Raw genomic sequence first — 26,020 nt, forward strand, 5'->3', positions numbered from 1 at the left:
CTGCTATGAGCCCCACTGACTCGATGGCTCCTGATCTCTGGGGCTGTTTCTCTTAAGCAGAAGCTCTAAGCCTCTCTCAGAGGTTCTTCCTGGAGACTGCACTTCCAGAGCACGGGGTTTCACTGCAGATTGAAATGACGACCTGCAGCTGCTCTAGAAGCTGAATGTGGGCTCCTGGCCGTCTTTCTGGTCATTGTCTCAGCCTGACTCTGGTTCCACAATGAACTTGGCACCTTAGGTGCCCTCAGAGTGCCCTCCTGTGTTACACAGCAGCATTGACCCACGGAGCTTCCTTGACTGTGATCACCAGGCCTGCGTCCTCAGAAACCACTGGGGGACTTCATCCCCTATGACACACACACACACACACACACACACACTCAACCTTTAAGAGAGTAGCCCATCACAGACCACTGGCCCACCAGGGCATCTGATCTGTTTGCTTGTGCTTGTACTTGCTCTCAAACACACTCCCCATCCCCTCAGCTACCATTTCCCTGTAAGATCCTCCGCCAGCAAACACCAAGCCAAACAATTCCCAGCTGTTTCAAACCCATCCAGGAGCGGGGTAAACATGGGGCTAGAACAGAACACTAGGGACTGAGTCACTGTTGCGTGCTGGCCTCACTCCCTGGGAGCCTGCAGCCACACAGGCCAGCCCCACACCACTGCCCTGCTGAGCCCTGACCTCCCAGAGGGACCCTGCTCAGCAGAGGAGCCTTTGAGAAAGACTGCTGACTGGCCGGTCACCTCTAGCCCACGAGCAGCACTGTCCTGATGAGCTGGCCAGGGTAGCACCCCACACTAAGACCTTGAAGAGCCCTAAGTGGAAAACGATGGGCATGGGTCGCCCTTCCTGCTTTACCATTTCAGTTAGCCCAGAGCTGGCTTCCAGGGAGGCTAAGCCTGCAGCACTTCCTGGTCCTCTGATATTTAATCATCGACGTCCATGCCAGTCACCACACACACACACACACACACACACACACACACACACACACACACACAACCTCTGGGGGCAAAGGAGACCAATTGCTTAATGTACACACACAGACCAATTGGCTGACTTTATACCTGTTCTCTCTTACTCCTCAGGAATCTGCTTCAGTTTGGCTCTTTACTCCACTCCCTGCCCCCACTCCTCTGCTAGCCCCTCCCATGCTCTCCAACCTTCAGACTCCCAAGGAATCTGCACTCAAGAGAAGGCTGTGCCCCGCCCAGACCAGGAACTTTCCCCCTGGTCTACTCCCCTAGAAACTGGCCTGAGACATCTTGGGCGACCTAAGGTCCCCTGCCCAGTTGGCTTACATAGGGCCTCCCTGGGCCACTGCAGTGGGTCTCCCACATGCATTAGTGAACCCTGGACATACGCAGGACTTGTAGTGGAAGCTAGAGAGTGGTTGCAGACAGAGGTCTCTGGCTCCAGGCTTCAGCCTTCTCGTGAACAACATTTTCTATTTAATGTGGTGGCAGGTCAGTCCCTCAGGGGGTTCTCCCCTGGAGGATAACTAGTCTCACGGCCACAGCGCTCGGCAGCCTGGTACAGTCAGGTTGACACAGAACCTTAATGCTCACATCCTGTTTGCACATTCCTTGAGTAAGGACGGCAGGTGCTCTGTCGTATGGAATATGTTCAGCCGTATAAGAAATTACCACACTGATTCCCAAAACAGTTCTACCATTTTGCACTCCATCAAAGTGCCAGCTGCTGTACGCTCTATACCTGACACAGTCCGTCTTTAACATGTCAGCCTTCTAGGGGGTGGTGCACTCCCAGCAGCTGTCCACAGAGAAAGCTATGCTGTGTGCTGGTAAGGGGCGTGCTCACAGTCAGTGATCAGATGCTCTCTTCCTGGACAAGGCTGTCACATTCAGTTTAAGGATCAGAATGCATTCGCTGGTGGTTCAATGCTTGTGGAGATGCTGGAACTTGATTTGGGAGCTCAGTCTGGTGCGCATTTTGTGCATGAACTAGATGGTACCTTCCGTAGATGCCTGTTTATTGTGAAGACTAGCCTTTAAGACCTCAGTTGCTATTCATTTTGACACCAGGCACCATAAACTTGGTTCAGCACGTATTGCGGTTGCACCCATCTCTTCGGGGATCATCTCACATGGACCAATAGTGACATTACAAGAACTAGTTCTAAGATTGGGACTGATTATTATGTGCCAGCTCAGAATCTATTGATACGTATATGGTTTATGTATCCAGGGTCCACCTCAAATGGAGCATATCAGCTTCTTGAGAGTAATCTTGAAAAGTAACCTCCATGGAAAATTGATGATAAAGTATCATTACTCCAGTCAATAGTATAGACTTAAAATGCTAGTGAGAAAAGGGAAATATCAGGATACGGAAAGGGAAGATTTTTGCTTCGATATGGGGAAATATTCTCTTATTGAAATTAATAAAGCTGAAGTGACAGAAAGTATTGTGAGGAAACCACTTAATGACGGTCACTCACAGAGAACACCATCTGGGATCGTAAAGAATTATCTTAAAACAAACCGCCGTCAGGAGTCAATCAGGTCCACATGGAAAAACCATACCAGCTGTGTGCTCCGAGGATGGCAAATAATAAAATCCAAACCCGAAGGAAGCGTTTGTAGCAGAGCTTCGCTTGTGAACACCAGTTAGCAGAAGGCTTTGGTTGACATGGGAAAGCCAAAATGCATTTGCAGGGTCCCCACTGGATTAAGCCATTGGCGTGTCCCCTCTGAACATAAGTCCAGGGATGTGATTGGCTTTGCTACCAGACAGAGAGCACTGTGATTGCAGCAGATGTGGTTAGGTTACAGTGTAACACCGTGTCGTTTCATCTCCCTTTTGACCCATTTTAAAGTTATTTCCATTTTTAATATGTTTCTTCTTTATTTTCAGTTAAAGTTTTCTATGCTTTGTCTGGGCATAAGTTTTTGGTTTTGCGTTTGCTGGCTTCCTGTTTGTGCCTTAGAGGATTTTCTGTCTGTGAATTCCAGGATAGGTGAATCTATAGAGACAGTGGCTGGATTCCTAGTTACCTAAGGGCCCGGGAGAGGAGGAGGGTGGGGAACAGGGAGCGAACAACAATGAGTGTGAGAAGAAATGTTCTGAAATCGATGATGGTGATGCTCGCACGGCCCTTCTTACTGGGATTAACTTGTATGATGTGTGTCATAGGTGCCAATAAAGTGAGTTTTTAATTTTTAAGTGACAGGACATTGATTAGGAAAACAATGGGTGTTACGCACAATACAACACTTTCAATAACACTCATTCACTAAGAAGCCAAACTATATGTGTGCAGAATTTAAGACCTGTAACAAAATTCAAAGAAAATATGAAAATAACAGAAATATATATGAGTTTCAATTTTCCGGCTATTGGGAAACCTCAAAACCAATACAGAGTGGAACAAAGTACTTTAAATTCCACGACCTTGGAGCCCCACCATGGGCTCTGCCCACCCTAGGGAGTCCCTGCGGGTCCACAGGAGGGTTTCAGGGCCGTGACCGGAAACGTGTGTGTTTCAAGTACAGTTTGCCTTCACTCGAGGAGAGTTCCAGTTGGACTCTTTCTCATGTGACCTATGAGAAATACTGCACACTTGGCCTACCTGAAGTCTAACATCTAATGTGTGAGGCCTGCATCACCAGTGGCAGAACAAGAAGTTCAGTGCAGAAGACATACATGGTCATCGATATAACACAGGGTGCATCCTCCTGAAACAGTGTTAAGTGCTTTTCCCAAGGCTAGACTTCCCTTGTCTAGTTCACTCACCAGAAGAAGTGAAATCCCCTTCTCAGAGACAGGCATATTCTCCCCTCCTCTGATCCCAAGTTTCCATGGAAATGCACTGATCGCACTGCAGGAGTGTCTTAACAAACTAGAGTGACTGCAGAGCAAACCACATTGGGGTCCTCCAGGATGCTTGCCTCCCTCCCCCTACAGGGAGGGAATGATTCAAGCTGAGATGAGATATCCTGTGAGGAACTAGGGTTTTTTTGTTTTTTAAACATTTTATTACGGACTAATACAACCCCCATCAAAATCCATACATAAGCAATTGTGTAAAGCACATCTGTACATTCTTTGCCCTCCTTATTTTCAAAGAATTTGCTCTCCACTTAAGCCCTTTGCATCAGGTCCTCTTTTTTTCCCCTCCCTCTCCACTCCCCCCCTCCATGAGCCCTTGAAAATTTACAAATTATTATTTTGTCATATCTTGCCCCTTCCGACGTTTCCCCTCACCCAGGGAGGAGGTCACACGTAGATCCTTGTAATCAATTCCCTCTTTCCAACCCACTCACCCCCCACCTTTCCAGCATCGCCACTCACACCCTTGGTCCTGAAGTTATCATCCGCCCTGGATTCCCTGTGCCTCCAGCTCCTATCTGCACCAGTGTACATCCTCTGCTCTATCCAGACCTGCAAGGTAGAATTCGGATCATCACAGTTGGTGGGAATGAAGTACCCAGGAACTGGAGGAAAGCTGTATTCTTCGTCAGTACTACATCACACTCTGACTGACTCATCTCCTCCCCTAGACCCCTCTGTGAGGGGATCTCCAGTGGCTGAAAAATGGGTTTTGGGTCTCCACTCTGCACTTCCCCTTCATTCACTATGGTAAAAATTTTTTTTCCTGATGATGATGCCTTATACCTGATCCTTTCGACACCTCGTGATCACACAGGCTGGTGTGCTTCTTCCATGTGGGCTTTGTTGCTTCTGAGCAACATGGCCGCCTGTCTACCTTCAAGCCTTTAAGACCCCACACACGATCTCTTTTGATTGCTGGGCACCATCAGCTTTCTTTGTCACATTTACTTATGTACCCATTTGTCTTCAGCAATCGTTTCATAGAGGTGTGCACCCAATGATATGATTTTTTGTTCTTTGATGCCTCATAACTGATCCCTTCGGAACCACGTGATCGCACAGGCTGGTGTGTTCTTCCATGTGGGCTGTGTTGCTTCTGAGCTAGATGGCTGCTTGTTTACCTTCAAGCCTTTAAGACCCGAGATGCTATATCTTTTGATAGCTGGGCACCATCAGCTTTCTTCAGCACATTTGCTTGTTCACCCGCTTTGTCTTCAGTGGTTGTGTTGGGAGGGTGAGCATCATAGAATGCCAATTTAATAGAAGAAAGTATTCATGCATTGAGGGAGTACTTGAGTAGAGGCCCAAGGTCCTTCTGCCACCTTCATACTAAACCTATAAATATAGGCACATATATCAATTTCCCCATCCTCATATATATATTTGCATATGTACATGTCTTTGTCTAGACCTCTATAAAGAGCCTTTGCCTCCCAGCTCTTTCCTCTATTTCCCTTGACTTTCCTCCTGTCCCACTATCATGCTCCATCCCCACCTGGGTTTCAGCAATACCTCTTCATTATGTTACCCTTGATCATGCCCTACCAGGCCTGCCACACCCACCTCACCAGCAATTTGGATCCCTTGTTGTTCCCTTGTCCCTGTGTTTGTTAACACCACTTCCTTACCCCCCATCTCCCCCTATTCCATGTCCCCCCGGAACTGTTGGTCCCGTTGTTTTTCCTCCAGATTGTTCACCCTGCCTATCTTATTTAGACAGACCTGAAAGAAGTAGTTTTGTAAGTGTGAGATCATGTGTGTGAGTGTGTTTGTGTGTGTGTGTTTAATGGGCAATAAGGCGGTCACAAATGGATTATTAGCATTAGACAGACACATCAAAACCTTGTCTTGGAGACCAGATTAAATGATTACAGACCTGCCCTAAACTCAAACTGACTGGTTTGGTTTTCTTTTCCCTTGGCATCTGTTCCTTTAACTCCCTGGCGGTAATCCCAAGTGCCGCTCGGGGTAAATGTTACCTGTCAGAAGTGGTAACCCCAAGCCACACTCGGGATTACACTGCAGAGAAGTCCCTTAACAAAATTACTGACATAATTAGGCCGCCAGGGAGGTTAAGCAGACTGAATTCATTAATGAGGCACAATGCTCAGAGCAAACTGGTCTACTAGGTTTTTGGACCATTCAAATTCAAAGTGGGTTTTTTGTTGTTTTTGTTTTTTACATCTTGTTTTCATTCTTTTGCTTTTCCGATCCCTAGAGTTTTACAAGAACATCTAGGAGCATAGGGCTTGCATAGGTTACCCATGAATGCCATGAAAGCCAGGGGGAACCGAAATATTAACAATATTCTGCTTAAAGTCTGAAAATAACCATTCAAAGAATAGCAAGTACCACGAGCTGTTTGTGTTTGTTTAAATAACACCAGTAGTAGCTACATTCTATAAAAACCCCAGGTCAGACATAAATATGGATGCTAAAATGTTCATATGTTTGAATTTGCACTGTCCTTCCTGCATTGTAAGCCATGGCTTAATTCTTTAGTTTCTCTAGTCATGGCTTTTACAAATGCGTTACATTTGTGCATAAAAGTGCTTATTCTAGGACTCATAATCACTAAATCCATTAGTCAGACCATTTAGAAGAAATGGGGAAACTAGCTACTTATATACAGAGAATAGACTCTTAAGACACCCACAATAAAGCAGCTACATTCAATCTATTTAATGGCAAATTTCTATTCTTGGTGTTGCTGGATCTACTCTAACTCGTGACCCTCCACCTTCCCTCTGGAAATCTCGGTCTAGGGTGGTGGGTTCCAACATCAATAGCCCTCTTGCAAAAAGCCAATACAATCCATTTTCATTGACAATGTTTGGTCAATTGTCTCGGTAGGTCCCTAAAAGAAAGTTTCCCTGTAGGTGACAAGTCTTGATATGAAAATCTTTTAAAGCAAATCTTTTAAAGCCACCGAGTCAATGCCAACTCATAGCAACCCAGTAGGACAGGGTAGAGCTTTCTCCTCTGAGTTTCCAAGACTATAACTCTGTGCTGGAGGAGAAAGCCCCACCTTTCTCCCGAGAAATTTGGTATGACCTTGATTAATTCAAATATATATATATATATATATATTTATTTAATGAAAGATCTGATGGTAATTTTGGAACCAATGCAAAAACAAAGTTACAATCAAAGTTACAATCTGGTCTCCAAAGTTACAATCAAAAGTTCTTCAAAAGAAGAAAAATTTAGGAGGTCTAGACAAAGACATGTACATGCAAATATATATAGGAGGATGGGAAAATAGATCTATGTGTCTATATTTATAGGTTAAGTATTAAGGTGGCAGAAGGACCTTGGGCCTCTACTCAAACACTCCCTCAATGCATAAATACTTTCTTTTATTAAATTGGAACTCTATGATGCTCACTCTCCCGACACAACTGCTGGAGCCAAAGTGGGTGAACAAGTAAATGTGGTGCAGAAAGCTGATGGTGCCCGGCTATCAAAAGAGATAGTGACTGGGGCCTTAAAAGCTTGAAGATAAACAAGCGGCCATCTAGCTCAGAAGCAACAAAGTCCACATGGAAGAACACACCAGCTTGTGTGATCGAGTGGTCCCGAAGGAATCAGTTACCAGGCATCAAAGAACAAAAAATCATATCATTGACTGCACACCTCCATGATACGATCGCTGAAGACAAATGGGTGCATAAGCAAATGTGGTGAAGAAAGCTGATGGTGCCCGGCTATCAAAAGAGATAGTGTCTGGGGTCTCAAAGGCTTGAAGGTGAATAAGCGGCCATCTAGCTCAGAAGCAAAAAAGCCCACATGGAAGAAGCACACCGGCCAGTGCGATCACGAGGTGCCAAAGGGACCAGGTATAAGGCATCATGCAAAAAAGAAAAAAAGATATATGTGTGTATATGTATGTGTGTATGTATGTGTATATGTATATATGTATTGTGTGTCTGTGTATATATATGTATATATATATACCATATTGAATGAAAGGGGAAGTGCAGAGTGGAGACCCAAGGCCCAAGTGTCGGCCAATGGAGATCCCCTCATAGAGGGGTTTAGGAGAGGAGATGGGTTAATTAGGGTGCGAGGTAGTACCGATGAAGAACACAGCTTTCCCCCAGATCCTGGATGCTTCCTCTCCCCAACTACCATGATCCGAATTCTATCTTGCAGGGCTGGATAGGGCAGAGGTTGTACACTGGTACATATGAGGGCTGGAGGCACAGGGAATCCAGGGTGGATGATACCTTCAGGACCAAGGGTGTGAGGGGCGATGCTGGGAGAGTGGAGGGTGAGTGGGTTGGAAAGGGGGAACTGATTACAAGGATCCGCATGTGACCTCCTCCCTGGGAGAGGGACGGCAGAGAAGGGGGGGGGGAGACTCCGGATAGGGCAAGATATGACAAAATAACGATGTATAAATTACCAAGGGCACATGAGGGACGGGGGAGTGGGGAGGGAGGGGGAAAAAAAAGAGGACCTGATGCAAAGGACTTAAGTGGAGAGCAAATGCTTTGAGAATGATTGGGGCAGGGAATGTATGGATGTGCTTTATACAATTGATGTATGTATATGTATGGATTGTGATAAGAGTTGTATGAGTCCCTAATAAAATGTTAAAAAAAGAAAAGAGGAGAAAAAAAATAAAATGATTAGGGCAAAGAATGTACAGATGTGCTTTATACAATGATGTACGTATATGTATAGACTGTGATATCAGTTGTATGAGCCACTAATAAATTGTTTTTAAAAAAGAAGAAAAATTTAAAACACAAAGATTAATATTATTTTATACAAGCTTCAGATACAATGCCACACCTTCAAGTTAATTGATGGTATTATTTTGTTTCTCAATTGCATTGTTGAAAAATCATTTGGAATGACCTATGTACAATCTTTTCCAAACTGCATTTCCACTAGCCACATATATTTGGCATATAACAATCAATATTGGCTTGAACTGATGTTCATAATAAATGTGCCATGATTCAGGACTTTTTAAATCATTTTATTGGTGCCTCCTGCAGCTCTTATCACAATCCATACATCCATCCATTGCGGCAAGCACATTTGTACATCTGTGGCCATAATCATTTCAAAAAATTTTCTTTCTACTTGAGCCCTTGGTATCAGCTCATTTCCCCCTCCCCCATCCTCTCTCCCTCACGAATCCTTTAGAATTTATTCTTTTTATTGTCTTACACCGACCACTGTCTCCCTTCCCCCACTTTTCTGTTGTCCATCCCCCGGGGAGGTGTTCTGTCAATCATTTTGATTGGTTCCCCCTTTCTTCCCCGGGTCCCACCTTAACCTGACCCTCCTGGTATCACTACTCTCACTTGGTTCTGAGAGGTTTCTCTATCCTGGATTCCCTGTGTTGTGAGCTCTTATCTGTGCCAGTGTACATGCTCTGGTCTAGCTGAATTTATAAGGTAGAACTGGGGTCATGATAGTGGGGTTGGGGGTAGAGAGGAAGCATTAAAGAACTAGAGGAAAATTGTTTCATCAGTGCTATACTGCACCCTGACTGGCTCAACTATTCCTTGTGACTACTGTGAAGGGATGTCCAATTGTCTACAGATGGACTTTGGGTCTCCACTCAGCCCTCCTCCTCATTCACATTGATATGATTTTTTGTTCTGGGTTTTTGACACCTGACACTTGCTCCCATCAACACCTCATGATCACACAGGCTGATGTGCTTCTTCCATGTGGACTTTGTTGCTTCTCAGCTAGATAGCTGCTTGTTTATCTTCAAGCCTTTAAGACCCCAGATGATTGGTAGCTGAGCACCATCAGCTTTCTTCACCACATTTGCTTATGCACTCATTTTGTCTTCAGTGATCGTGTCAGGAAGATGAGCATCACAGAATGCTGGATCATTAGAACAACGTGTTCTTGCTTTGAGGGAGTACTTGACTAGAAGCCCAAAGTCTGTCTGCTACCTTCATATTTAACATATAAACATGCGTACATAGATCTATTTCCCTATCGTTATATAAATGTATTACATATGTACATACCTGTATTTAGACCTCAGTAAATGCATTCTAGTTCTTTCCTCTATTTCCTTTTACTTTACTCTTGTCCCACTATCATGTTCAGCCCTCATTAGGGAGGGTTTCAGTAATTCCTCTCGGCTACATTGCCCTTGATCAAGCCTCACCAGACATCCTACGCCTTCCTTGCCATCGATTTTAGATCACTTGTTCCCCTGATCTAGAGGTATCCACACAATATGAAGGGGAGATATTGGGGGTACACATGTAACAAGATGGGCAGACCCTAGATTCATGATGGCGGCCTAACTTTGGATGTCACTAAGCAGGTTTGACCTGGTATCTGGATCTCTATAGAAACTATTATCAGTAGGGTGTGAACCCCACTTACAGGGACCAGACTAATGGTTGCAAGTCTTTAGGGAGATGTAGTCCATTGTCCTTAACAGCAGGGAGTGAGCCCCTCTTGTGGTGGGACCAGACAGTAATCTGGCAACTGACTGCCTTCAGGGAGGATGTCTCTAAGCATGGGGTCTCCCACCGTATGCTGGCAAATAGCCTTTAATGTTTGATATGTCTTTAAGGGAGACAAAACTGGGGGAAAGTCTCTTTATAATTCGACATGAGGGATTGTCGTATCGCTGTTCATTAGAGTTAGTCGTCTGTAGTTCTCTGTTCCTGTGGGATCCTTGCCCTGTTTGTGTATCAAATTATACTGACTTCATAGAATGATTTGAGGGATTTGCCATCTTTTGTTATGCTCTGGAAAAATTTGTGGAGGATCAGTGTCAGATCTTACCTGGATGCTTGGTAGAATTCTCTTGTGAAGCCATCTGGTATGGGAGATCTCTTCGTTGGTAGTTTCTTGATGACCATATCCATTTCGTCTTTTGCTATTGGTCCGGTCTGTTGAAGTTCTTGAACTCTATCTGAGATAATTTGAGGAGAGATTATTTTTCCAAGTATTTTTCCATGTCTTCACAATGTTGAATTCATTAGAATACAGACCTTGTGATTTTCCTTTCATCTTGTTGGCTTATCCTGGTTATTGATGTTTTCTCCTTCCTTTCCTTGCTTAGGCTTGCCAGCAGTCTGTAAATTCTATTGAGCCTTTCAAAGAACCAGCTTTTTGCTGCATTGATTTTTTGCATAGTTCTCTTATTATCTTCCCACTTGTTTAACTCTGGCTTCATTTTTATTATTTCTTTTCTTTTGCTATTGGAGGGGGTTGTTCTGTGAACTCAGTTCTAGTTGCTGGCAGTTTTATGATAGTGTATCACTCATAAGTCTCTCTTCCTTTTTCATATATGCATTAATTGCTATCAAACTTCCCTCGATAACTGCTTTTGCTGTATCCTGTAGGTTTGGGTACATTGTATTCTCATTCTCATTAGTTTCTAGAAACTTCCGAATTTCCTCTCTAATCTGGGCCAGTACCCATTTGTGTTGCAGAAGATCATTATTCATCCTCCAATTTTTGCCCTTGTTTTTCTAGTCATCCCTTTGTTGATCTCCAGCTTTATGGCTTGCTGGTGGGAGACGGAAGTCTGAGTGATCTCTATGTGTTTGAATTGACTCAGGCTAGATTTATGTCCCAGCATGTGTTCTGTTTTCAAAAATGTGCCATGTGTTCTTGAGAAAAATGTGAACTTTCTTGCATTTGGATGGAGAACTCTATAAATGTCTATCAAGTCCAGTCGCCTAATTGTAGTGTTTAACTTGTACCCTCCTTGCTGAGCTTCTTTCCCAGTGACCTTTCTCTGATAAGAGTGTATTAAAGTCGCCCACTATGATTGTTGAGTCTGTGATTTCTTTTTTTATAATTTGAATAGTTTGATGAATTTCATGAGTTTCTCATTAGGCGTGTATATATTTATTGTGCTCACTGGTTGCGGTCTACTGCTCCTCTGAGTATTATCTAGTGCCCATGCTTGTCTCTTGTTATGGTTTGCACCTTGAGGTAAATTTTGTCAGAGAATAGGATTGTAATCCTACTTTTTTGATGTTGCTGTTTCCTGGTATGTTTTCCGCCAGACTTTTATTCTTACTCTAGTTTGGTCTGTGAGCTTAAGATTCACATACCATTTAAAAAATCTTTTTTAGTCTATATGTAGGTCTGATAAAAAGTATGTCCCTTTTCTCTCCACTTCTAGGGGTTACTATAAGATATTCAAAAAGAGCACTGTTCAAAGAATTCATTAATGATCAATTTATATGATTAAATCAAAATTTTATACATCTAATTGGAGCCTAAGAGTTTAAGGTTTTGTTTTAATTGGGGTGGGGGAGTGTTAATATTAAATAAGATAACAAAGAATTGGGTTTCTTACAATTAAAATTTTATTACAGGTTTGAAGATTTAATTCATTTTTTAAAATAGTCTATATTTCTAAGAGCTCCCCAATCAAATGATTTCTTTAATGTAGCCTAGCTTCCAGGACAAGGGGCTTCAAGTTCTCCAAAACCACATGATTTTGAGAAAAAGTAATGGCCAGGGGTCATTTCTCTGATTCTTATCAGTATCTGACCATTTGAAACTGCATGGGGAGTCATGGGACCTAGCCTCACTTCCTGTTACTTGGTGCCTCACCCCAACCTCGCTGACAGTTTTTAAAACGTTCTGTATGGCTCTCGGACAGAGTCGGAATATGATCACATCCCATTCCATAACTGATGTTCCACACTTACACTGGTAACAGCAAAACCCATTTACCACCTGTCCATCATTAGTGTAACTGTTACCAAGTCTGTTTTTGCAGATATTATTATCAATGTTATTATTTTGCTTAAAAGTCTTATCATGAGATGATGAAAATGGCCTTTCATGCTCGTTCACTTCTTTATTCTTTCCAGTGTTCTTCTTCCCTTTGTGCAGATGTGATAGAATTTCCTCTCAGTCTGAAGAATCTCTTTTCTTTTCTTTTTCTAGTGCAGTCTGGTGATTCTCGGTATTCTATAGCTGTCCTCCATTTTGAGATTTCATGTAATTATTCTACGTGTTATAAGATTCTAACCTGTATGATTTTAATGAGACCGGATTGATGGAAGCTATGTTAATGAGGCAGAATGCAATCTACAGGAGAAGGCTGTACCTTGAGTCTATTTCTTATGAGATATAAAAGAGAGTAAGCAAGAAAATAGATATGAAAGGAACATCCGTACCGCCAAGATGGGAGAACTGGGAAAGAGCACACCCCTTGGACGCAGGCCCATACACTAGGGCACTCCTAGACCTAGGAGCGAATTGATGGCAAGGGCCTTCCCCAAGATCCAAGAGCAAGAGAAAACCTTTCTCTAGAAGTAGAGCCCTGAATTCAGATTCTGAGCTTCCTAAACAGTCACAAAATACTTTATGATGACTATTTGACGACACTCACTTGTGGTATTTCTGTTAGAGTAGCACTGGATCACTAAGACAAAGTCAGGTAGACATGCCCTGGGGACAATTAGAAACCTTTCAGATCAATCCGTTCATCCTCTTAACACTGTTCAGTGCCTTCTGTGAGCCAGCACTGTTCCACTCACTTGCTCCTACTAGAGATAAGCCTCAGCCGTCAGAGCACTTTTGCTTAATGCCTCCAGCCTTGAGCATGAAAGTGAGTTTCCATAGTCCTAGCAGCCTTCAACACACTGAATGCCTTCCTCTGGATCCCACCCACCTCCTGCCAGCCTGAAGTATTGGGCAGAGAGTTTGACCACCATGGCAGGAATGCCATGCCTTTCTTTTAAGCACAGATATCAAGGAGGAAAAGAAGCGCTAAGGTGCATGGAAAGAGGAAGGTTGAGCGGTGTGGGCTAGGGGGCTGTCCTCTCCCTGAGTTAAGACAGCCCAGAATCCTCCAAGAGAACATATCCATGGGCTCCATCATCCTAGAGGAGTTGAGAAAGAGGAGCCCACACAGTGAAACGTAGAACACAGAGAGTAAGGGAAACGTGTCAAGGTGAGATCAAGCAGTTCCAGCAAACTGCACAGGATTCTGGAGGACAGAAGAGCCGGCCAGGGCCCATGAAGAGGGACCGAGGGCTGACAGCTTGAGTGTAACCTCAAGTCCTGCCAGTGTAGTACTTTGTTGCGGCTACTGTCACAGACTCCACCCCACAGGAGCTGAGCCCACAGGTGTCAGTGACCCTCACCTACCACTCCACTCCAGGAGCTGCTCACATCGGCCCAGGATCAATCATGCTAAGTGGAAGGGACCAGGATCTGGTCCCTAACTGCTCTGCCTTCTATCAGGACTCTCTCTTGCCAGCCAAGAGCAATAGAAGAATGTTCCCTGCTTGCCTCCATCTCCAGGGATGACGACATGAACTTCCCTGTGGTCTGCCCCAGCAGTCACCGTGGGCTATGCCCACCATCTGCCCATGGTGGTCTAGCGACTTATGTCTGGAGCTGACACCCACAAGGACAACAGTTTGAAACTACCAGCCACTCCTCGGGAGAGAGACAAGCCTTTCTCCTGTAGCAAACAGTTCCAGTCTCCCAAACGCACAGGGGCAGTTCTACTCTGGCCTATAGGGTGGTATGAGTAGGCACTGACTCTCAAGGGCAGTGAGTGAGTTGAGTGGTTCTAGCCATCCTGTGAGGGAGTCCATCTCGTGGTTTAATCAATTTGTTATCTGATGTCAGGGAGACCTCCCTTGGGGACAGTCCAGATGATGAAGTACCTGTGTTCAGCACAAAAGGGTTTGGCACATTGAACCTAAGTGTTTTGGACAGAGAAAGAATAGGAACTTCCTGATGGAAGGTGGGGGCCGGGGGGGGGGAGGTGGGAACTGACGCTGGCAGGTCTTGAACGGGGAACTATTCCACCCGAGACCCGTCTGTCAGCTTACTCTCTGGAACTGTGGCTGTGAGGGCAACCACATCGCCCTGGATCTCTCCACTCTCAGAGCTAAAAAGTTCTGCCCAATGTCTAGCTTCTGGTGTCATTGTCAGGGACTAATCTCTAGTCCTAATGCCAACCTTTTCTCTCCCGTACTACTGACAAGCTGAGTGACAAGTGGCACACCACATGAGGAGAATTTCACAGTCACTCTCTTCTGGGGCAACATCATCAAGATGGTGTTTTGGAAAACCCTACCCTCTGGGACCACTCGGGTTCTGACAGCGTCGCATCCACAGCTACGAGGCTGAGGGTGGCTCAGAGTGTCGTCAGCTAAGGGCAGGACTGGAGCACAGGAGCCTGCGGCTTTAAGAACTCTGCACTTTGTAAGGTCATTGAGGAGGGGAAAGGAGGCTGACCGGGGAGTCTTCCTTCAAGGAGGCCAGCTGGACTCATGACCTCAGACTCTTTCAGTTTGAGCCACAAGAAGAACTGAGTCCAGGAGGTGGACCTTGGAAGACTCGCCCATGAACTCCCCAAGAAGGGCCCTAGGAGTCAGGACAGCCTGTGACTTGACCCTGGGTGTGGACAGAGGAAGCTTGTCTATACCTTATTAAGACATGCGCATGTTGTTGCCAGGTGACAGTGAGTGGATTCCAATTCACAGTGGCCCTGTGTTCAGCAGAACGAAACATGGCCTGGTCCTGTACCATCCTCATGGCCACTGTTTTGTTTGCGTCCATTGTTCCAACCACTGGGTCAATCCATCTCAGGAAGGGTCTTCTGCTTTTTCACCCCCACCCCCACCCCTTCTACTGTCCCTCCTGAGAGCATGGGGGGATGTAGATAAGTTAATCATACTCCCAAAGACTTCTTTACAAAGCTGCTTCCGACTGAGGGATCGCAGTTGTGTCCAGGCGTCTCTTACCTGGGACACTCTTTTGGCGGTGCTTCTGAGAGACACTTTGGCGCTGGACTGGACTAAGGGGTCGAACTGGGGGTCCCAGCCACAGTTCCCAGACCGGAAAGAGAGTCCAAGGACCCCCTGACTGTTCCCAGAACATGCACCTATAGTGTGACCAGTGTGACAGCGAGGAGACAATGACGAGAGCAGCTGTTATTTATTGACCACCAAGAGTTGCACGAATGCTTTATATATGCAACTCATTTGATCCATCGAGATGGTTCCGACCCGTAGAGACCTTATGCGCAACAGAAGCAAACACTGCCCAGCCCTGGGCAGCTCTCACGATCGCTGCACCCAGAGTTGCAGTCACAGTGCCAAACCACCACCTCGAGGGTCTTCCTCTCTTTTTCTGCCCCTCCACTTTACCAAGCTCCATGTCTTTCTCCAGGACCGAGCTTGCCTGGCACCATGTCCAATGTATGTATGTAAGGCAAGCTTGCTAACGAGCACTGTGGCCATGTTTCGATGACAGATCAGTTTGCCCTTTTAGCGGTGCATGGCACTTTCAATATTCTTCTCCAGCACCGCCGTTCAAACATATCTAGTCTTCTGGCGTCTTCTTTAATCCGTGTCCAACTTTCACATGCTTAGGAAGTCATTGAACATGCCATGGCTTGGGTCAGGCGCACCTGAGTCCTCAAAGACCCCGAGTATGCGTTATCATCTTCATTCTAGAAACAAAGGAAGCTAAGGCATGGAAAGGCTGGTCAACTAGTCACCCGCCCAGCTTCAAAAGTGGCAGACCTAAGAGTTTTACCAGACACTGTGCTTCTGACCACTAACCCCGAAAAAATAGAAATGCATTTCTGAAACCGGCGCCTTAATGTTAGTGCTATTTTCTAAAAGATGCCTCAAGTTACCAGCTGTAGACACACACACACACACAGCCTGTGATATGCCGTATACTAGTGTGTCCCCCCCCACACATACACATCCCCTCACACCCCTCAGGGCATGGGTCATCCCAGGTTGAACCCCCCTGTGCTCAGCTTCACTTCGAAAATGCACCCATCCATTCGCCATCAGGCCTCCGCCAGCCAGTCTCCTCCTCCCTTGCCCTCACCCACTGCTTATTTTTTAGCCCAAATAGACTGCTTATGATCACCCTTTCCCTCCTGTCCTCCGGCCTGTCTTGCTATATGTCTTTTCTCCCATGGTTCTGTTAGGTAGTTAGAACAGGGACCAGGGTCTCCACGGGGCATGCTCAGAGATTCGAGCTCCGAGAAAGGAAGGGGTGGTGCACCTAGGTGGGCGGTGCACCTGGATTGGCCCCCATCGAGGCCAGGTGAGCTTAATTCAGCCAATGGGGCTAACCAGTCCCATCAACCGCCCCTCCCAACAGGGACCCTGAAACGCCAGAAGCTCTTCCATGCGCTCCCAGCGGCTCCTACAGTTCAGCACGGCCAGATCACAGTCCCGTGCAGCTGTTCTCTCTCTCTCTCTCTCTCTCTCTCTCTCTCTCTCTCTCTCTCTCTCTTTCTCTGCCTCTCTCTTGTGTTCAGTTTACTATAATGCCTGAAACTGCTTCTATCCTTTATTAAAAAAAATTCTTTTTAACCCACTTGGATCACAATCCCTTGGGCGTGAATTCTTTCTTGTGTGAAGTCAAGGACCGAGGTCTTTCTTACCCGAGAAACCTAACAGTTCCTCGGCCTGAATTCCCTGCCTCTCTCTCATCACATCGCCTCTCAGTGCTCACTGCTCTTCAAGACCCAGCCAAGGTATCATCCCCACGTGAACATTCCTACCCCTGTCAAGCTCCCATGGCCTGTGTCCCTCCAGCAGAGGCACTGTACCTGCAGCTTCGTGTTGAGGCCCCCTGTGTACCTGCCGGCTCTGCTTGTGTACTGCAGCCACCTTGTTCACACCCTGCACCTGTTTCCCCATGGGCACTCAGCTGAGATTTACTCTCGACCTTGACCTGGTGCCTCCGCCCTCCTGGGGCTCCAAAAGAGACAAGGTGCAACAAAGCATTCATTTGTCACCACTAGATCAGTGTATTTGGGGGTAAAGGGGTCAGAGGAATACTTTCTAGAACACTCTGTGAAGAATCGAGAAACCTCCCCCTCTCCCCACGGCCCAGCGCCTGTGCGTACCAACCCTCTCTATGGAGAAGTCCTTCATTGTGCCTGAAATCCCTTCTGCTTCAGCCCATTGCTCTCCTCTGTGTTCCAGGAGAGGCTGTTTCCCTGGGATGGGTCAGATCTGTCTTAATGTTCTGGAGACTACTGAAATTTAGGGAAGGATCCCTGGTGGTACAGTGATTGCCGTAAATATGGGGCTGCTAACCATAGGGTCATCAGTTCAAGCCTACCAGCCACTCCATGGAAAAAAGATGAGGCTGTCTGGCCGCCATATATATTTAGGCTCAGATACCCTAAGGACTGATTCTACTGTTCCCTAGAAGTTCACTGTGAGTCAGAATCACCTCGATGACAGTGGGTTTGGTGATCCAAAGGCAAACCTTTTCATCCAGGCAGGAACCACTCCCGACTTTGGTGATTTTTAGTGAGAGAAGGAAAGGCTGGTTGTTCGCCTGCTCAGTATTTGTGAGAGCACAGCCAGCCTTCTCCATCTGTCCTTAAAACGCAAACACCCAAGCAGGCATCTTGTCATGGTTCCACAAGTCTAAATTAGCTCCTTCGTGCTGCAGATTAAACCCACCCCCTCTTGAGGGGAGGAAAGATTTCTCCAATCCTATTGCTCCCTGGGAGGAAACAAAGCAATGCAAATACACAGTCCTGCACCCAAGCTAGGGTAGAGATGAAAGCCAATGTAGAGCTGGGCTCCACCTTCCCTAAAGGATGGAACGGAGGTTGGGCTTCTACTGCTACAAAACTGAGCTGGGCTGGACCCAAAGGGACCCCAGTCCATCAGTGCCTGGAGAAGGTGACATTCCCTGGAGACCAGGGGACAGAGTCAGGGCTGGCTGTGAAGACCTCCAGGCTTCCAGGATTTAATTGCTACTTGCACAATAATAACTCACATTTAAAAGCAAAGGAAGCGAAGGGTGATTTGCATTCTTCTCTTTCATGCCGGCCGCTGAGTACACGCTCTGGATTTCCTAGTTGATAATTGAACATATAATTAACCTCTTTTATGATGAGCTGAGGCCTTCTCTAGCGATTGGCTATGGCCAAGCCTCAGGCCAGGAGAAGGCTTCCCGTCAAACCAATCCCTCCAAAAGTCCAGAGCCCAGAATTTTAGGCTCCAGCGCTCAAAACTCAGCCCCCACACTTAGGTCCTGGGAGAATCCCACATGGAAGAGGGCTGGGAAGTCTTCTTTCACATTCGCCCTTGACCCTTCCATTGCTCTGTGGTCCTGAACAAGTCCCTAGACCTCTCTGAGCTCCTTCGCCTGCTCTGCGGAACGGGCACAGTAGGATGAGCTGCATGACAGCCCGCCACACGGTGCTAGGCCCACTGAGGCCCCATCCAGGGGCTCCTTTCTCTGGCCCCCAAGCGGAGCTGCAGTAGGAAGAGGAAGCAGTGGGGGGAGGAGGGGGGGACAGGGACTCACTAGCAAAGGCTGCCAAGTTAAGTTCTGAGAAAGAGAAAGTTTTTGCCTAAAGGGGGTGGAGGCAGGGTGGATGACAAATTAATGATAGCAAAATAAATAGAATGAACAAATAAACACGATGAGGCTCTTATGAAGCTCCAGGTGAGGCCCTACGTGCTCCCTAGTCCAATCACACGAGGTCCTCCCAACAGCTCTCCGACGGATCCTATTATTATTCCCATTCTGCAAATGAGGAAACTGAGGCGCAGAACAGTTATCCACCCGCCCGGGCTTAGGGCCTACGCCTGCAGGACTAAGTTCGGACGGCCCCTCGTAAACACACGCACGCGCGCGCGCGCACACACATCTATACTTACCTAGAAGACCCTCTAAAATGAACAGAATAACCCATGACGGCCAAGGCTTCTTGCCCAGCTGCCCTGTCCAGGGCCAGAGCCAAGCTCCCGGCTTCCCTGGACGACTCAGAGTCCCGCCAGGGGGGTGCAGAGGGCCCGCCGCCCAGAGGCCCGGGCTTGAGGCCAACGCCGTTTTATGGGGGCGGCCCTACGGCCGGCCGCCTTTGATTCAGGCTCGGCCCTCCAAGCTCATAAACGGGGGGCCGCGTGCTCCTGCAGCGGGGCCATAAAAGGCGGCCCCGGTGGCCTCCCGCACCGCCTGGCCCGCACTCCGCCTCGCATCACCATGACCTGCCTCTCCGCCCGCTTCAGCTGCGCCTCGGCCTGCGGGCCCCGGCCCGGCCGCTGCTGCATCACCGCCGCCCCCTACCGCGGAGTCTCCTGCTACCGCGGCCTCTCCGGGGGCTTCGGCAGCCGCAGCGTCTGCGGGGGCTTCCGCTCCGGCTCCTACGGACGCAGCTTCGGCTACCGCGCCGGCGGCGTGTCCGGGCCCGTGCCGCCCTGCATCACCAGCGTGTCGGTCAACGAGAGCCTGCTGACGCCCCTCAACCTGGAGATCGACCCCAACGCGCAGTGCGTGAAGCACGAGGAGAAGGAGCAGATCAAGTGCCTCAACAGCAGGTTCGCCGCCTTCATCGACAAGGTGGGTGCCCGGCATAGCATCGCGCCCTGCCTGAAACTCCAGGTCTGGTAAGGCCGGCCTCTCCCGAAAAGGGGAGTGTGCAGTGCGGACTGCGGATACTCGGTGCGATTCGTCCTCTCCATGCCGGTTTCAAGACTTACACTGCATCGTTAGCATCTCGCTCCGTCTTTCTATGCTCCTGAAATTAACAGAGAGCGGGCCTGGGGTGCGGAGCTGTCTGGGGCAACCGTTCCCACTAAAATACAATTTCAATGACTTCATTTTATGTATGCCGAATGGTAGCAAAAGGAGTTCTGGCGGTTTAGGGGTTAGCCTCAGGCTGCTAACTGCAAGGTCAGCAGTTCCAAACCACCAGCCCCTGCGTGGGAGAAAGATGGAGCTTTCCACTCCAGTAAAGAGTTACCGTCTCAGAAACCCGCGGCAGTTCTACCCTGGCCTACAGGGCTGCCGTGAATCAGCACCGAGTGGATGCCCACAGCCATGGCCCAGTGATGCAGTGTGGAACGGGGCCTGGACCATACGATGCCGGGCAGACTTGGGCCTGAACAAGCAGTCATGGGTGGACAATGCTCCTGGCAGAGCCTCGGACCAGGAGAGCCCAGCCGGGCCCATGGCATTCACCGCTGCCTCTTGCAGCCTTCCTTCTAGTTCCGTCTTAACTGCCTGCTCTCCCAGGTAAACTGGGGGGTCTTGCCTCCTCCCGCTGATCTTTCTCCACTTTCGCACGGCAGGTGCGCTTCCTGGAGCAGCAGAACAAGCTGCTGGAGACCAAGTGGCAGTTCTACCAGAACCGCAGGTGCTGCGAGAGCAACCTGGAGCCCCTGTTCAACGGCTACATCGAGACGCTGAGGCGGGAGGCCGAGTGCGTGGAGGCCGACAGCGGGCGGCTGGCCTCAGAGCTCAACCATGTGCAGGACGTGCTGGAGGGCTACAAGAAGAAGTGAGTGCGGCAGGCGGAGGGCTTGTTTTGCCACGTGTCCTCGTGTCCTCGGGGACAAGGCGAAGGGTTGGAAGAAAGAACAGGGATTAAGACCATGTGAGGAACATCCTCCCAAGAAGAGGCTGGCAGGATGTTCCCTCTGGGGAAATCTGTCATTTCTAGGCTGGGAATTTAAAGAACGAAGAGGTGCTGAGCTGCTCTAGCCTTTCATCACGATGAGTTTGTGTTTTGGTTTGGTTTTATCCTCGTTCGTTCCTCAAACACTGAGTGAGGGTGTACCCTGTGCCAGCCGCTCTCTTAGGCCCTAAGGTGGAGTTAGTTACTCACTCACTCACTCACTGCCTTTGAATTCATCCTGACTCATAGCATTGTTTCCCTGCAGGGCCCAGGGACACCGCCCCTGTGGGCTTCTGAGACTAACCCTTCAGGGGAGCACAAAGCCCTCCCATGAGGTGGAGTAGGGAGAAGTAAAGAGGAGAAAGAAGGGAGAGCCAGAGTCAGGGCAGGATTCCTACCCCGCAGGCCGGAAGCAGAGAGGAGCTCTGTGCAAGGCACCCTGCGGCTTCAAGTCAGGAGCAAAAAAAACCCAACAAACCCATGGCTATCTGTTCCATGCTAACTCACAGGCACCCCAGAGGGTCCCCCTGAGTGTTTCCGAGACTAACCCTTCACTGGAGCAGAAAACCTCATCCCTCTCCCACGAGCTCCTGGTGGCTTCACCTGGCCAACCTTGCCGTTAGCAACCCACCGCGAAGCCACTACGTGGCCAGGGCTCTGGTTACGTCAGGAGTAAGAGTCCCTGAAACAGGAAGAACAGAGGTTGATGTGGGTTGATTCCGTGTCCAGAGGAAAGGGATGGGCAGACCCTTTCTGCACAAACACTCCTTGACCCTGTGACCACTTCCAAACAACCCAAGTCCTGGAGCCTGTGTGTCGAGGCAGGGCTTTCTCTTCCTCCCCCCGCCGAATCCCAGCCTCTTGAAGTTCTAGCCACTGAGCCTTGTCCTCTTTGTCCTCAGGTATGAGGAAGAAGTGACACTCAGAGCCACTGCTGAGAATGAGTTTGTGGCCCTGAAGAAGGTGAGTGCGCCCAGAAGACCAGGCCACGACTCAGAATTGGGGGAGGGGGGCAGAGACAGCAGCCACTTTCCTCAGACACAGAAAGCCTGAGTCACTGGCCGAGAATCACACAGCCCCACCTGCCTCTCTTCCTTTCTCCAAAGGCTGCACCTGGGGCGGCCGCAGATGCCCATGCGCACTCACTGGCTACCACTCTAAGCTTACTCCTCTTAGCGCTCGCTTCCCACCCCTCCTACCCTGAGCCTGGCATGCAGGGGGCACTCACTAAATACTTGCCATGAAAGGGTATGATGAATGGCAGGGATAGTGACAGTTGGGAAAGACTGGCATGAACCAACTCATAGCGACCCTCTAGGACAGCAGTTCTCAACCTGTGGGTCGCAAACACTTTGGGGGTTGAACAACCCTTTCACAGGGTTCGCCCAATTCGTAACAGTAGCAACATGAGAGTTATGAAGTAGCAACGAAAATAATCTTATGATTGGGGCCACACCATGAGGAACTGTATTAAAGGGTCATGGCATTAGGAAGGTTGAGAACCACTGCTCTAGAACTGCTGCTCAAGGTAGAATTGCCCCTTTTTGTTTCCAAGACTAGAACTGTTTTCAGGAGTAGAAAGCCTCATCTTTCTCCCTCCGAGGGGCAGATGATTTTGAACTACTGACCTTGTGATTAGCAGCCCAAAGCCTAACAACTACGCTGCCATTATGCCTCACCTCTTAGACTGGACTCTACAAAATAGTATCTTGTAGCTTCTCACCAGACCTTCCAATCACCTCGCTATGGAGAAGGCAGAGATGATGGTGAGGATATCAAGGCACATGGTTTAAGGATTGAGTCCTGAGTCCCGAGTTGGAAAGGGGCAGAGTCCAACTCTGAGCTCTCACCACCGTTCCTGGATTGTTTGCAGAAGATTCCAGACCCAGGGTTGAAGAGACATCATTTAATCAACCCATTTTATACTAGTTTCAAAATAAGTCTTGATGGTCTGAGGCGTGGATCCTAGAGGATTCATGCCAGTTGGTACTAGAGAAAGGCCCTGGGAGCCTGGGGACCCCTTCCCTTACAGACTCCTGCTCCTAACCCTGATGGTTGACGGCAGGAGGATGTAACCAGCCCCATGATGCGACACACTGGAGTACACATCACTGGAGGGTTTCAGAGAGTCTGCTTAGCAGGAAGGGAAGAAAACGGGACCTCTGGGTTGGATTCCCCAACAAGACCCTTCTCCCACCTTCTCCCCATTAGGACGTGGACTGTGCCTACCTCCAAAAGTCTGACCTGGAGGCCAACGCGGAAGCCCTGACCCAGGAGATCGACTTCCTGCGGCAACTATATGAGGAGGTGAGCAGCCAGATATCTTTTATCAAAAGGCAAATGGTGGGGAGGAGATTGGCTGTGGAGAGGTGACCCAATAAGTGAATCCTGATGTCTACACTGCTGGACCCCAAGCAAGCTGGTGGTCATGGCTACTATGGTGACAATGATCTCAAGGAGGTGAACATTGTCACTAGACCCAGGGGATTACGGCAGGTGGCCTTGAGTAGAACCAGACAGTGACCTCACACCTGGACGCCCTCTAGCTCCACCTCTCAATGCTGTAGACCTGAGAGCCTTCTGAGATCCCAGGGTCCAGAGGCAAGACTGAGGTGGGCCATCAGGGGAAGGGCCAGGAAAGGACTGGAGAGGTTGAACCCAGAAAGGGCACTCTGATCTGAGGTTCTCACCACTTCTCCATCCCCCACAGGAGATCCGCGTCCTCCACTCCCACATCTCAGATACCTCCGTGGTGGTCAAGATGGACAACAGCCGGGACCTGAACATGGACTGCGTCATCGCTGAGATCAAGGCTCAGTATGACGACATCGCCAGCCGCAGCCGGGCTGAGGCCGAGTCCTGGTACCGCAGCAAGGTGAGCGACCCGGGACACCTGCCACCTAGGCATGGCCGTGGGAGGATGCATGGCATGGATCAGAGGGCCTTCCTTTGTCTGGGGACCCTGTCTATGCCAGAGGGTTCTTCCCTAGGGAGGCAGAGGGCGGGGATGACAGCTCTCCTGGTGGCCCCTGAGTGGCTGTGCAGGCTGAGCACTGTCCAACCTGCCCTGTCATTCCTGGTGAGCTGATGCCCATCCCACCACCACCATTTTCCTCCCGCAGTGTGAGGAGATGAAGGCCACGGTAATCCGGCACGGGGAGACCCTGCGCCGCACCAAGGAGGAGATCAACGAGCTGAACCGCATGATCCAGAGGCTGACGGCCGAGGTGGAGAATGCCAAGTGCCAGGTACGGCTCAGCCTGGGCCCGGGACCAGAGAGCCTGGGGATCTGCCCTGGGCCACACAGCCAGTGTGCCCACCACCTGGACCTCTCCTTCATTCTCCAGCCCGAGGATGAGACGGGAGCCCCTGGTTGTGGTCACGCAGGGAGACCCAGGGGCTGAAGGAGGGCAGGTCCTGTCCCTGGAGGGGTTGTCCCCCATTTCTGGGAGGGAGAAACTGAGTGAATCCAGGACAAGGACAGACAAAGGGACTCAAGGACCACAGTCCAGCTTGTTCTCTCCTGGGCTCCCAGAATTCCAAGCTGGAGGCCGCAGTGACCCAGTCTGAGCAGCAGGGCGAGGCGGCCCTCAATGACGCCCGCTGCAAGCTGGCCGGGCTGGAGGAGGCCCTGCAGAAAGCCAAGCAGGACATGGCCTGCCTGCTGAAGGAGTACCAGGAGGTGATGAACTCCAAGCTGGGCCTGGACATCGAGATCGCCACCTACCGGCGCCTGCTGGAGGGCGAGGAGCACAGGTGGGGCCCAACCCAGCTGCCCTAAGCGACCCACCCACCACTGCCCACTCTTGGTCCCAAGAAGTAGCCCCAAGCTGCTTAGCTGTGTGGGCCAACATCACAGTGGACTGGTCTTGGACAGATGCCCCATTATAGAGACCACGAACAAAGCCAGCGTCCCTGCGATGCTGAGTCCCAGAGACCCCGGGTTAGAATAGACCTGGCCCTGCCTCTCTGCTCAGAGGGGCCTCAGGCTTCCATGCCCCACTTTCTAGGAAACTCGCCCCTCCCCCAGGTAGACTCCTTACGTGTATTCCAGACCTGGTTTCTCACAAGATGGACCCAAAGATCCTTCCCCTCCCTGCAGTTGAGCCCACCCAGGTCTGCCAGGTGTGGGGTCCAGGCTGCCCACTGCTCAAAGGCAGGGGCTTGGGGACAGGAGGGCGGCAGTCCAGCCTGTAAGGACGCTCCCTGGCAGAGCATCCCTGTGCTCCACAAAGAGCCCCGTGAGATCCTCTCAGAGATGGGGATCTGGGGATCCGGGATCCACTCTGACCCGCGTCTCACCCCTCCCCCTCCCCCCCTCAGGCTGTGTGAAGGCGTCGGAGCTGTGAATGTCTGTGAGTATCTCAGGGGGAGCCCCTGGGGCCCTGGGGGGAGGTCTCAGCAGGGCCCCCAAGATAGCAGGGAGGGGGTGGCCATGCAGCAGGAGGGACCGAGGGGCGCCTGGGGGAGGGGAGCGACCACCCTAAAGTGACTGAGGAAGAGCCTCGGGTGTCAGGGGTGGTCCCCGCCGTGCCCCCAGGACTGGACGGAAGGCCTGAGTCCTTCCCTGGACGACCAGCCAGGCGTGTGACCGCGCTCGCTCCTGTCCCCCAGGTGTGAGCAGCTCGCGGGGCGGCGTTGTGTGCGGCGACCTGTGCGTGTCGGGCTCCCGGCCGGTGACGGGCAGCGCCTGCAGCGCCCCCTGCAGCGGGAACCTGGCGGTGAGCACGGGCCTGTGCGCCCCCTGCGGGACGGGCGTGCGGTTTGCATAA

At 49.4% G+C, this 26,020-nt stretch overlaps 1 protein-coding gene across 1 annotated transcript in view; it reads left to right on the top strand.

Annotated features, from left to right (window-relative positions):
- Positions 1 to 26,020, top strand: part of LOC142451498 (keratin, type II cuticular Hb1-like) — a 119,838-nt gene extending 93,818 nt beyond the window's left edge. The window contains exons 11-19 of the mRNA XM_075553288.1: positions 19,722 to 20,191; positions 20,923 to 21,131; positions 22,151 to 22,211; positions 23,460 to 23,555; positions 23,959 to 24,123; positions 24,371 to 24,496; positions 24,784 to 25,004; positions 25,572 to 25,603; positions 25,863 to 26,020. Of these exons, the coding sequence (XP_075409403.1) occupies positions 19,722 to 20,191; positions 20,923 to 21,131; positions 22,151 to 22,211; positions 23,460 to 23,555; positions 23,959 to 24,123; positions 24,371 to 24,496; positions 24,784 to 25,004; positions 25,572 to 25,603; positions 25,863 to 26,020 (1,538 nt within the window). The remainder of the gene's footprint in view (positions 1 to 19,721; positions 20,192 to 20,922; positions 21,132 to 22,150; positions 22,212 to 23,459; positions 23,556 to 23,958; positions 24,124 to 24,370; positions 24,497 to 24,783; positions 25,005 to 25,571; positions 25,604 to 25,862) is intronic.

The sequence above is a fragment of the Tenrec ecaudatus genome, chromosome 6 (genome assembly GCF_050624435.1).
Source record: "Tenrec ecaudatus isolate mTenEca1 chromosome 6, mTenEca1.hap1, whole genome shotgun sequence".
NCBI lineage: Eukaryota > Metazoa > Chordata > Mammalia > Afrosoricida > Tenrecidae > Tenrec > Tenrec ecaudatus.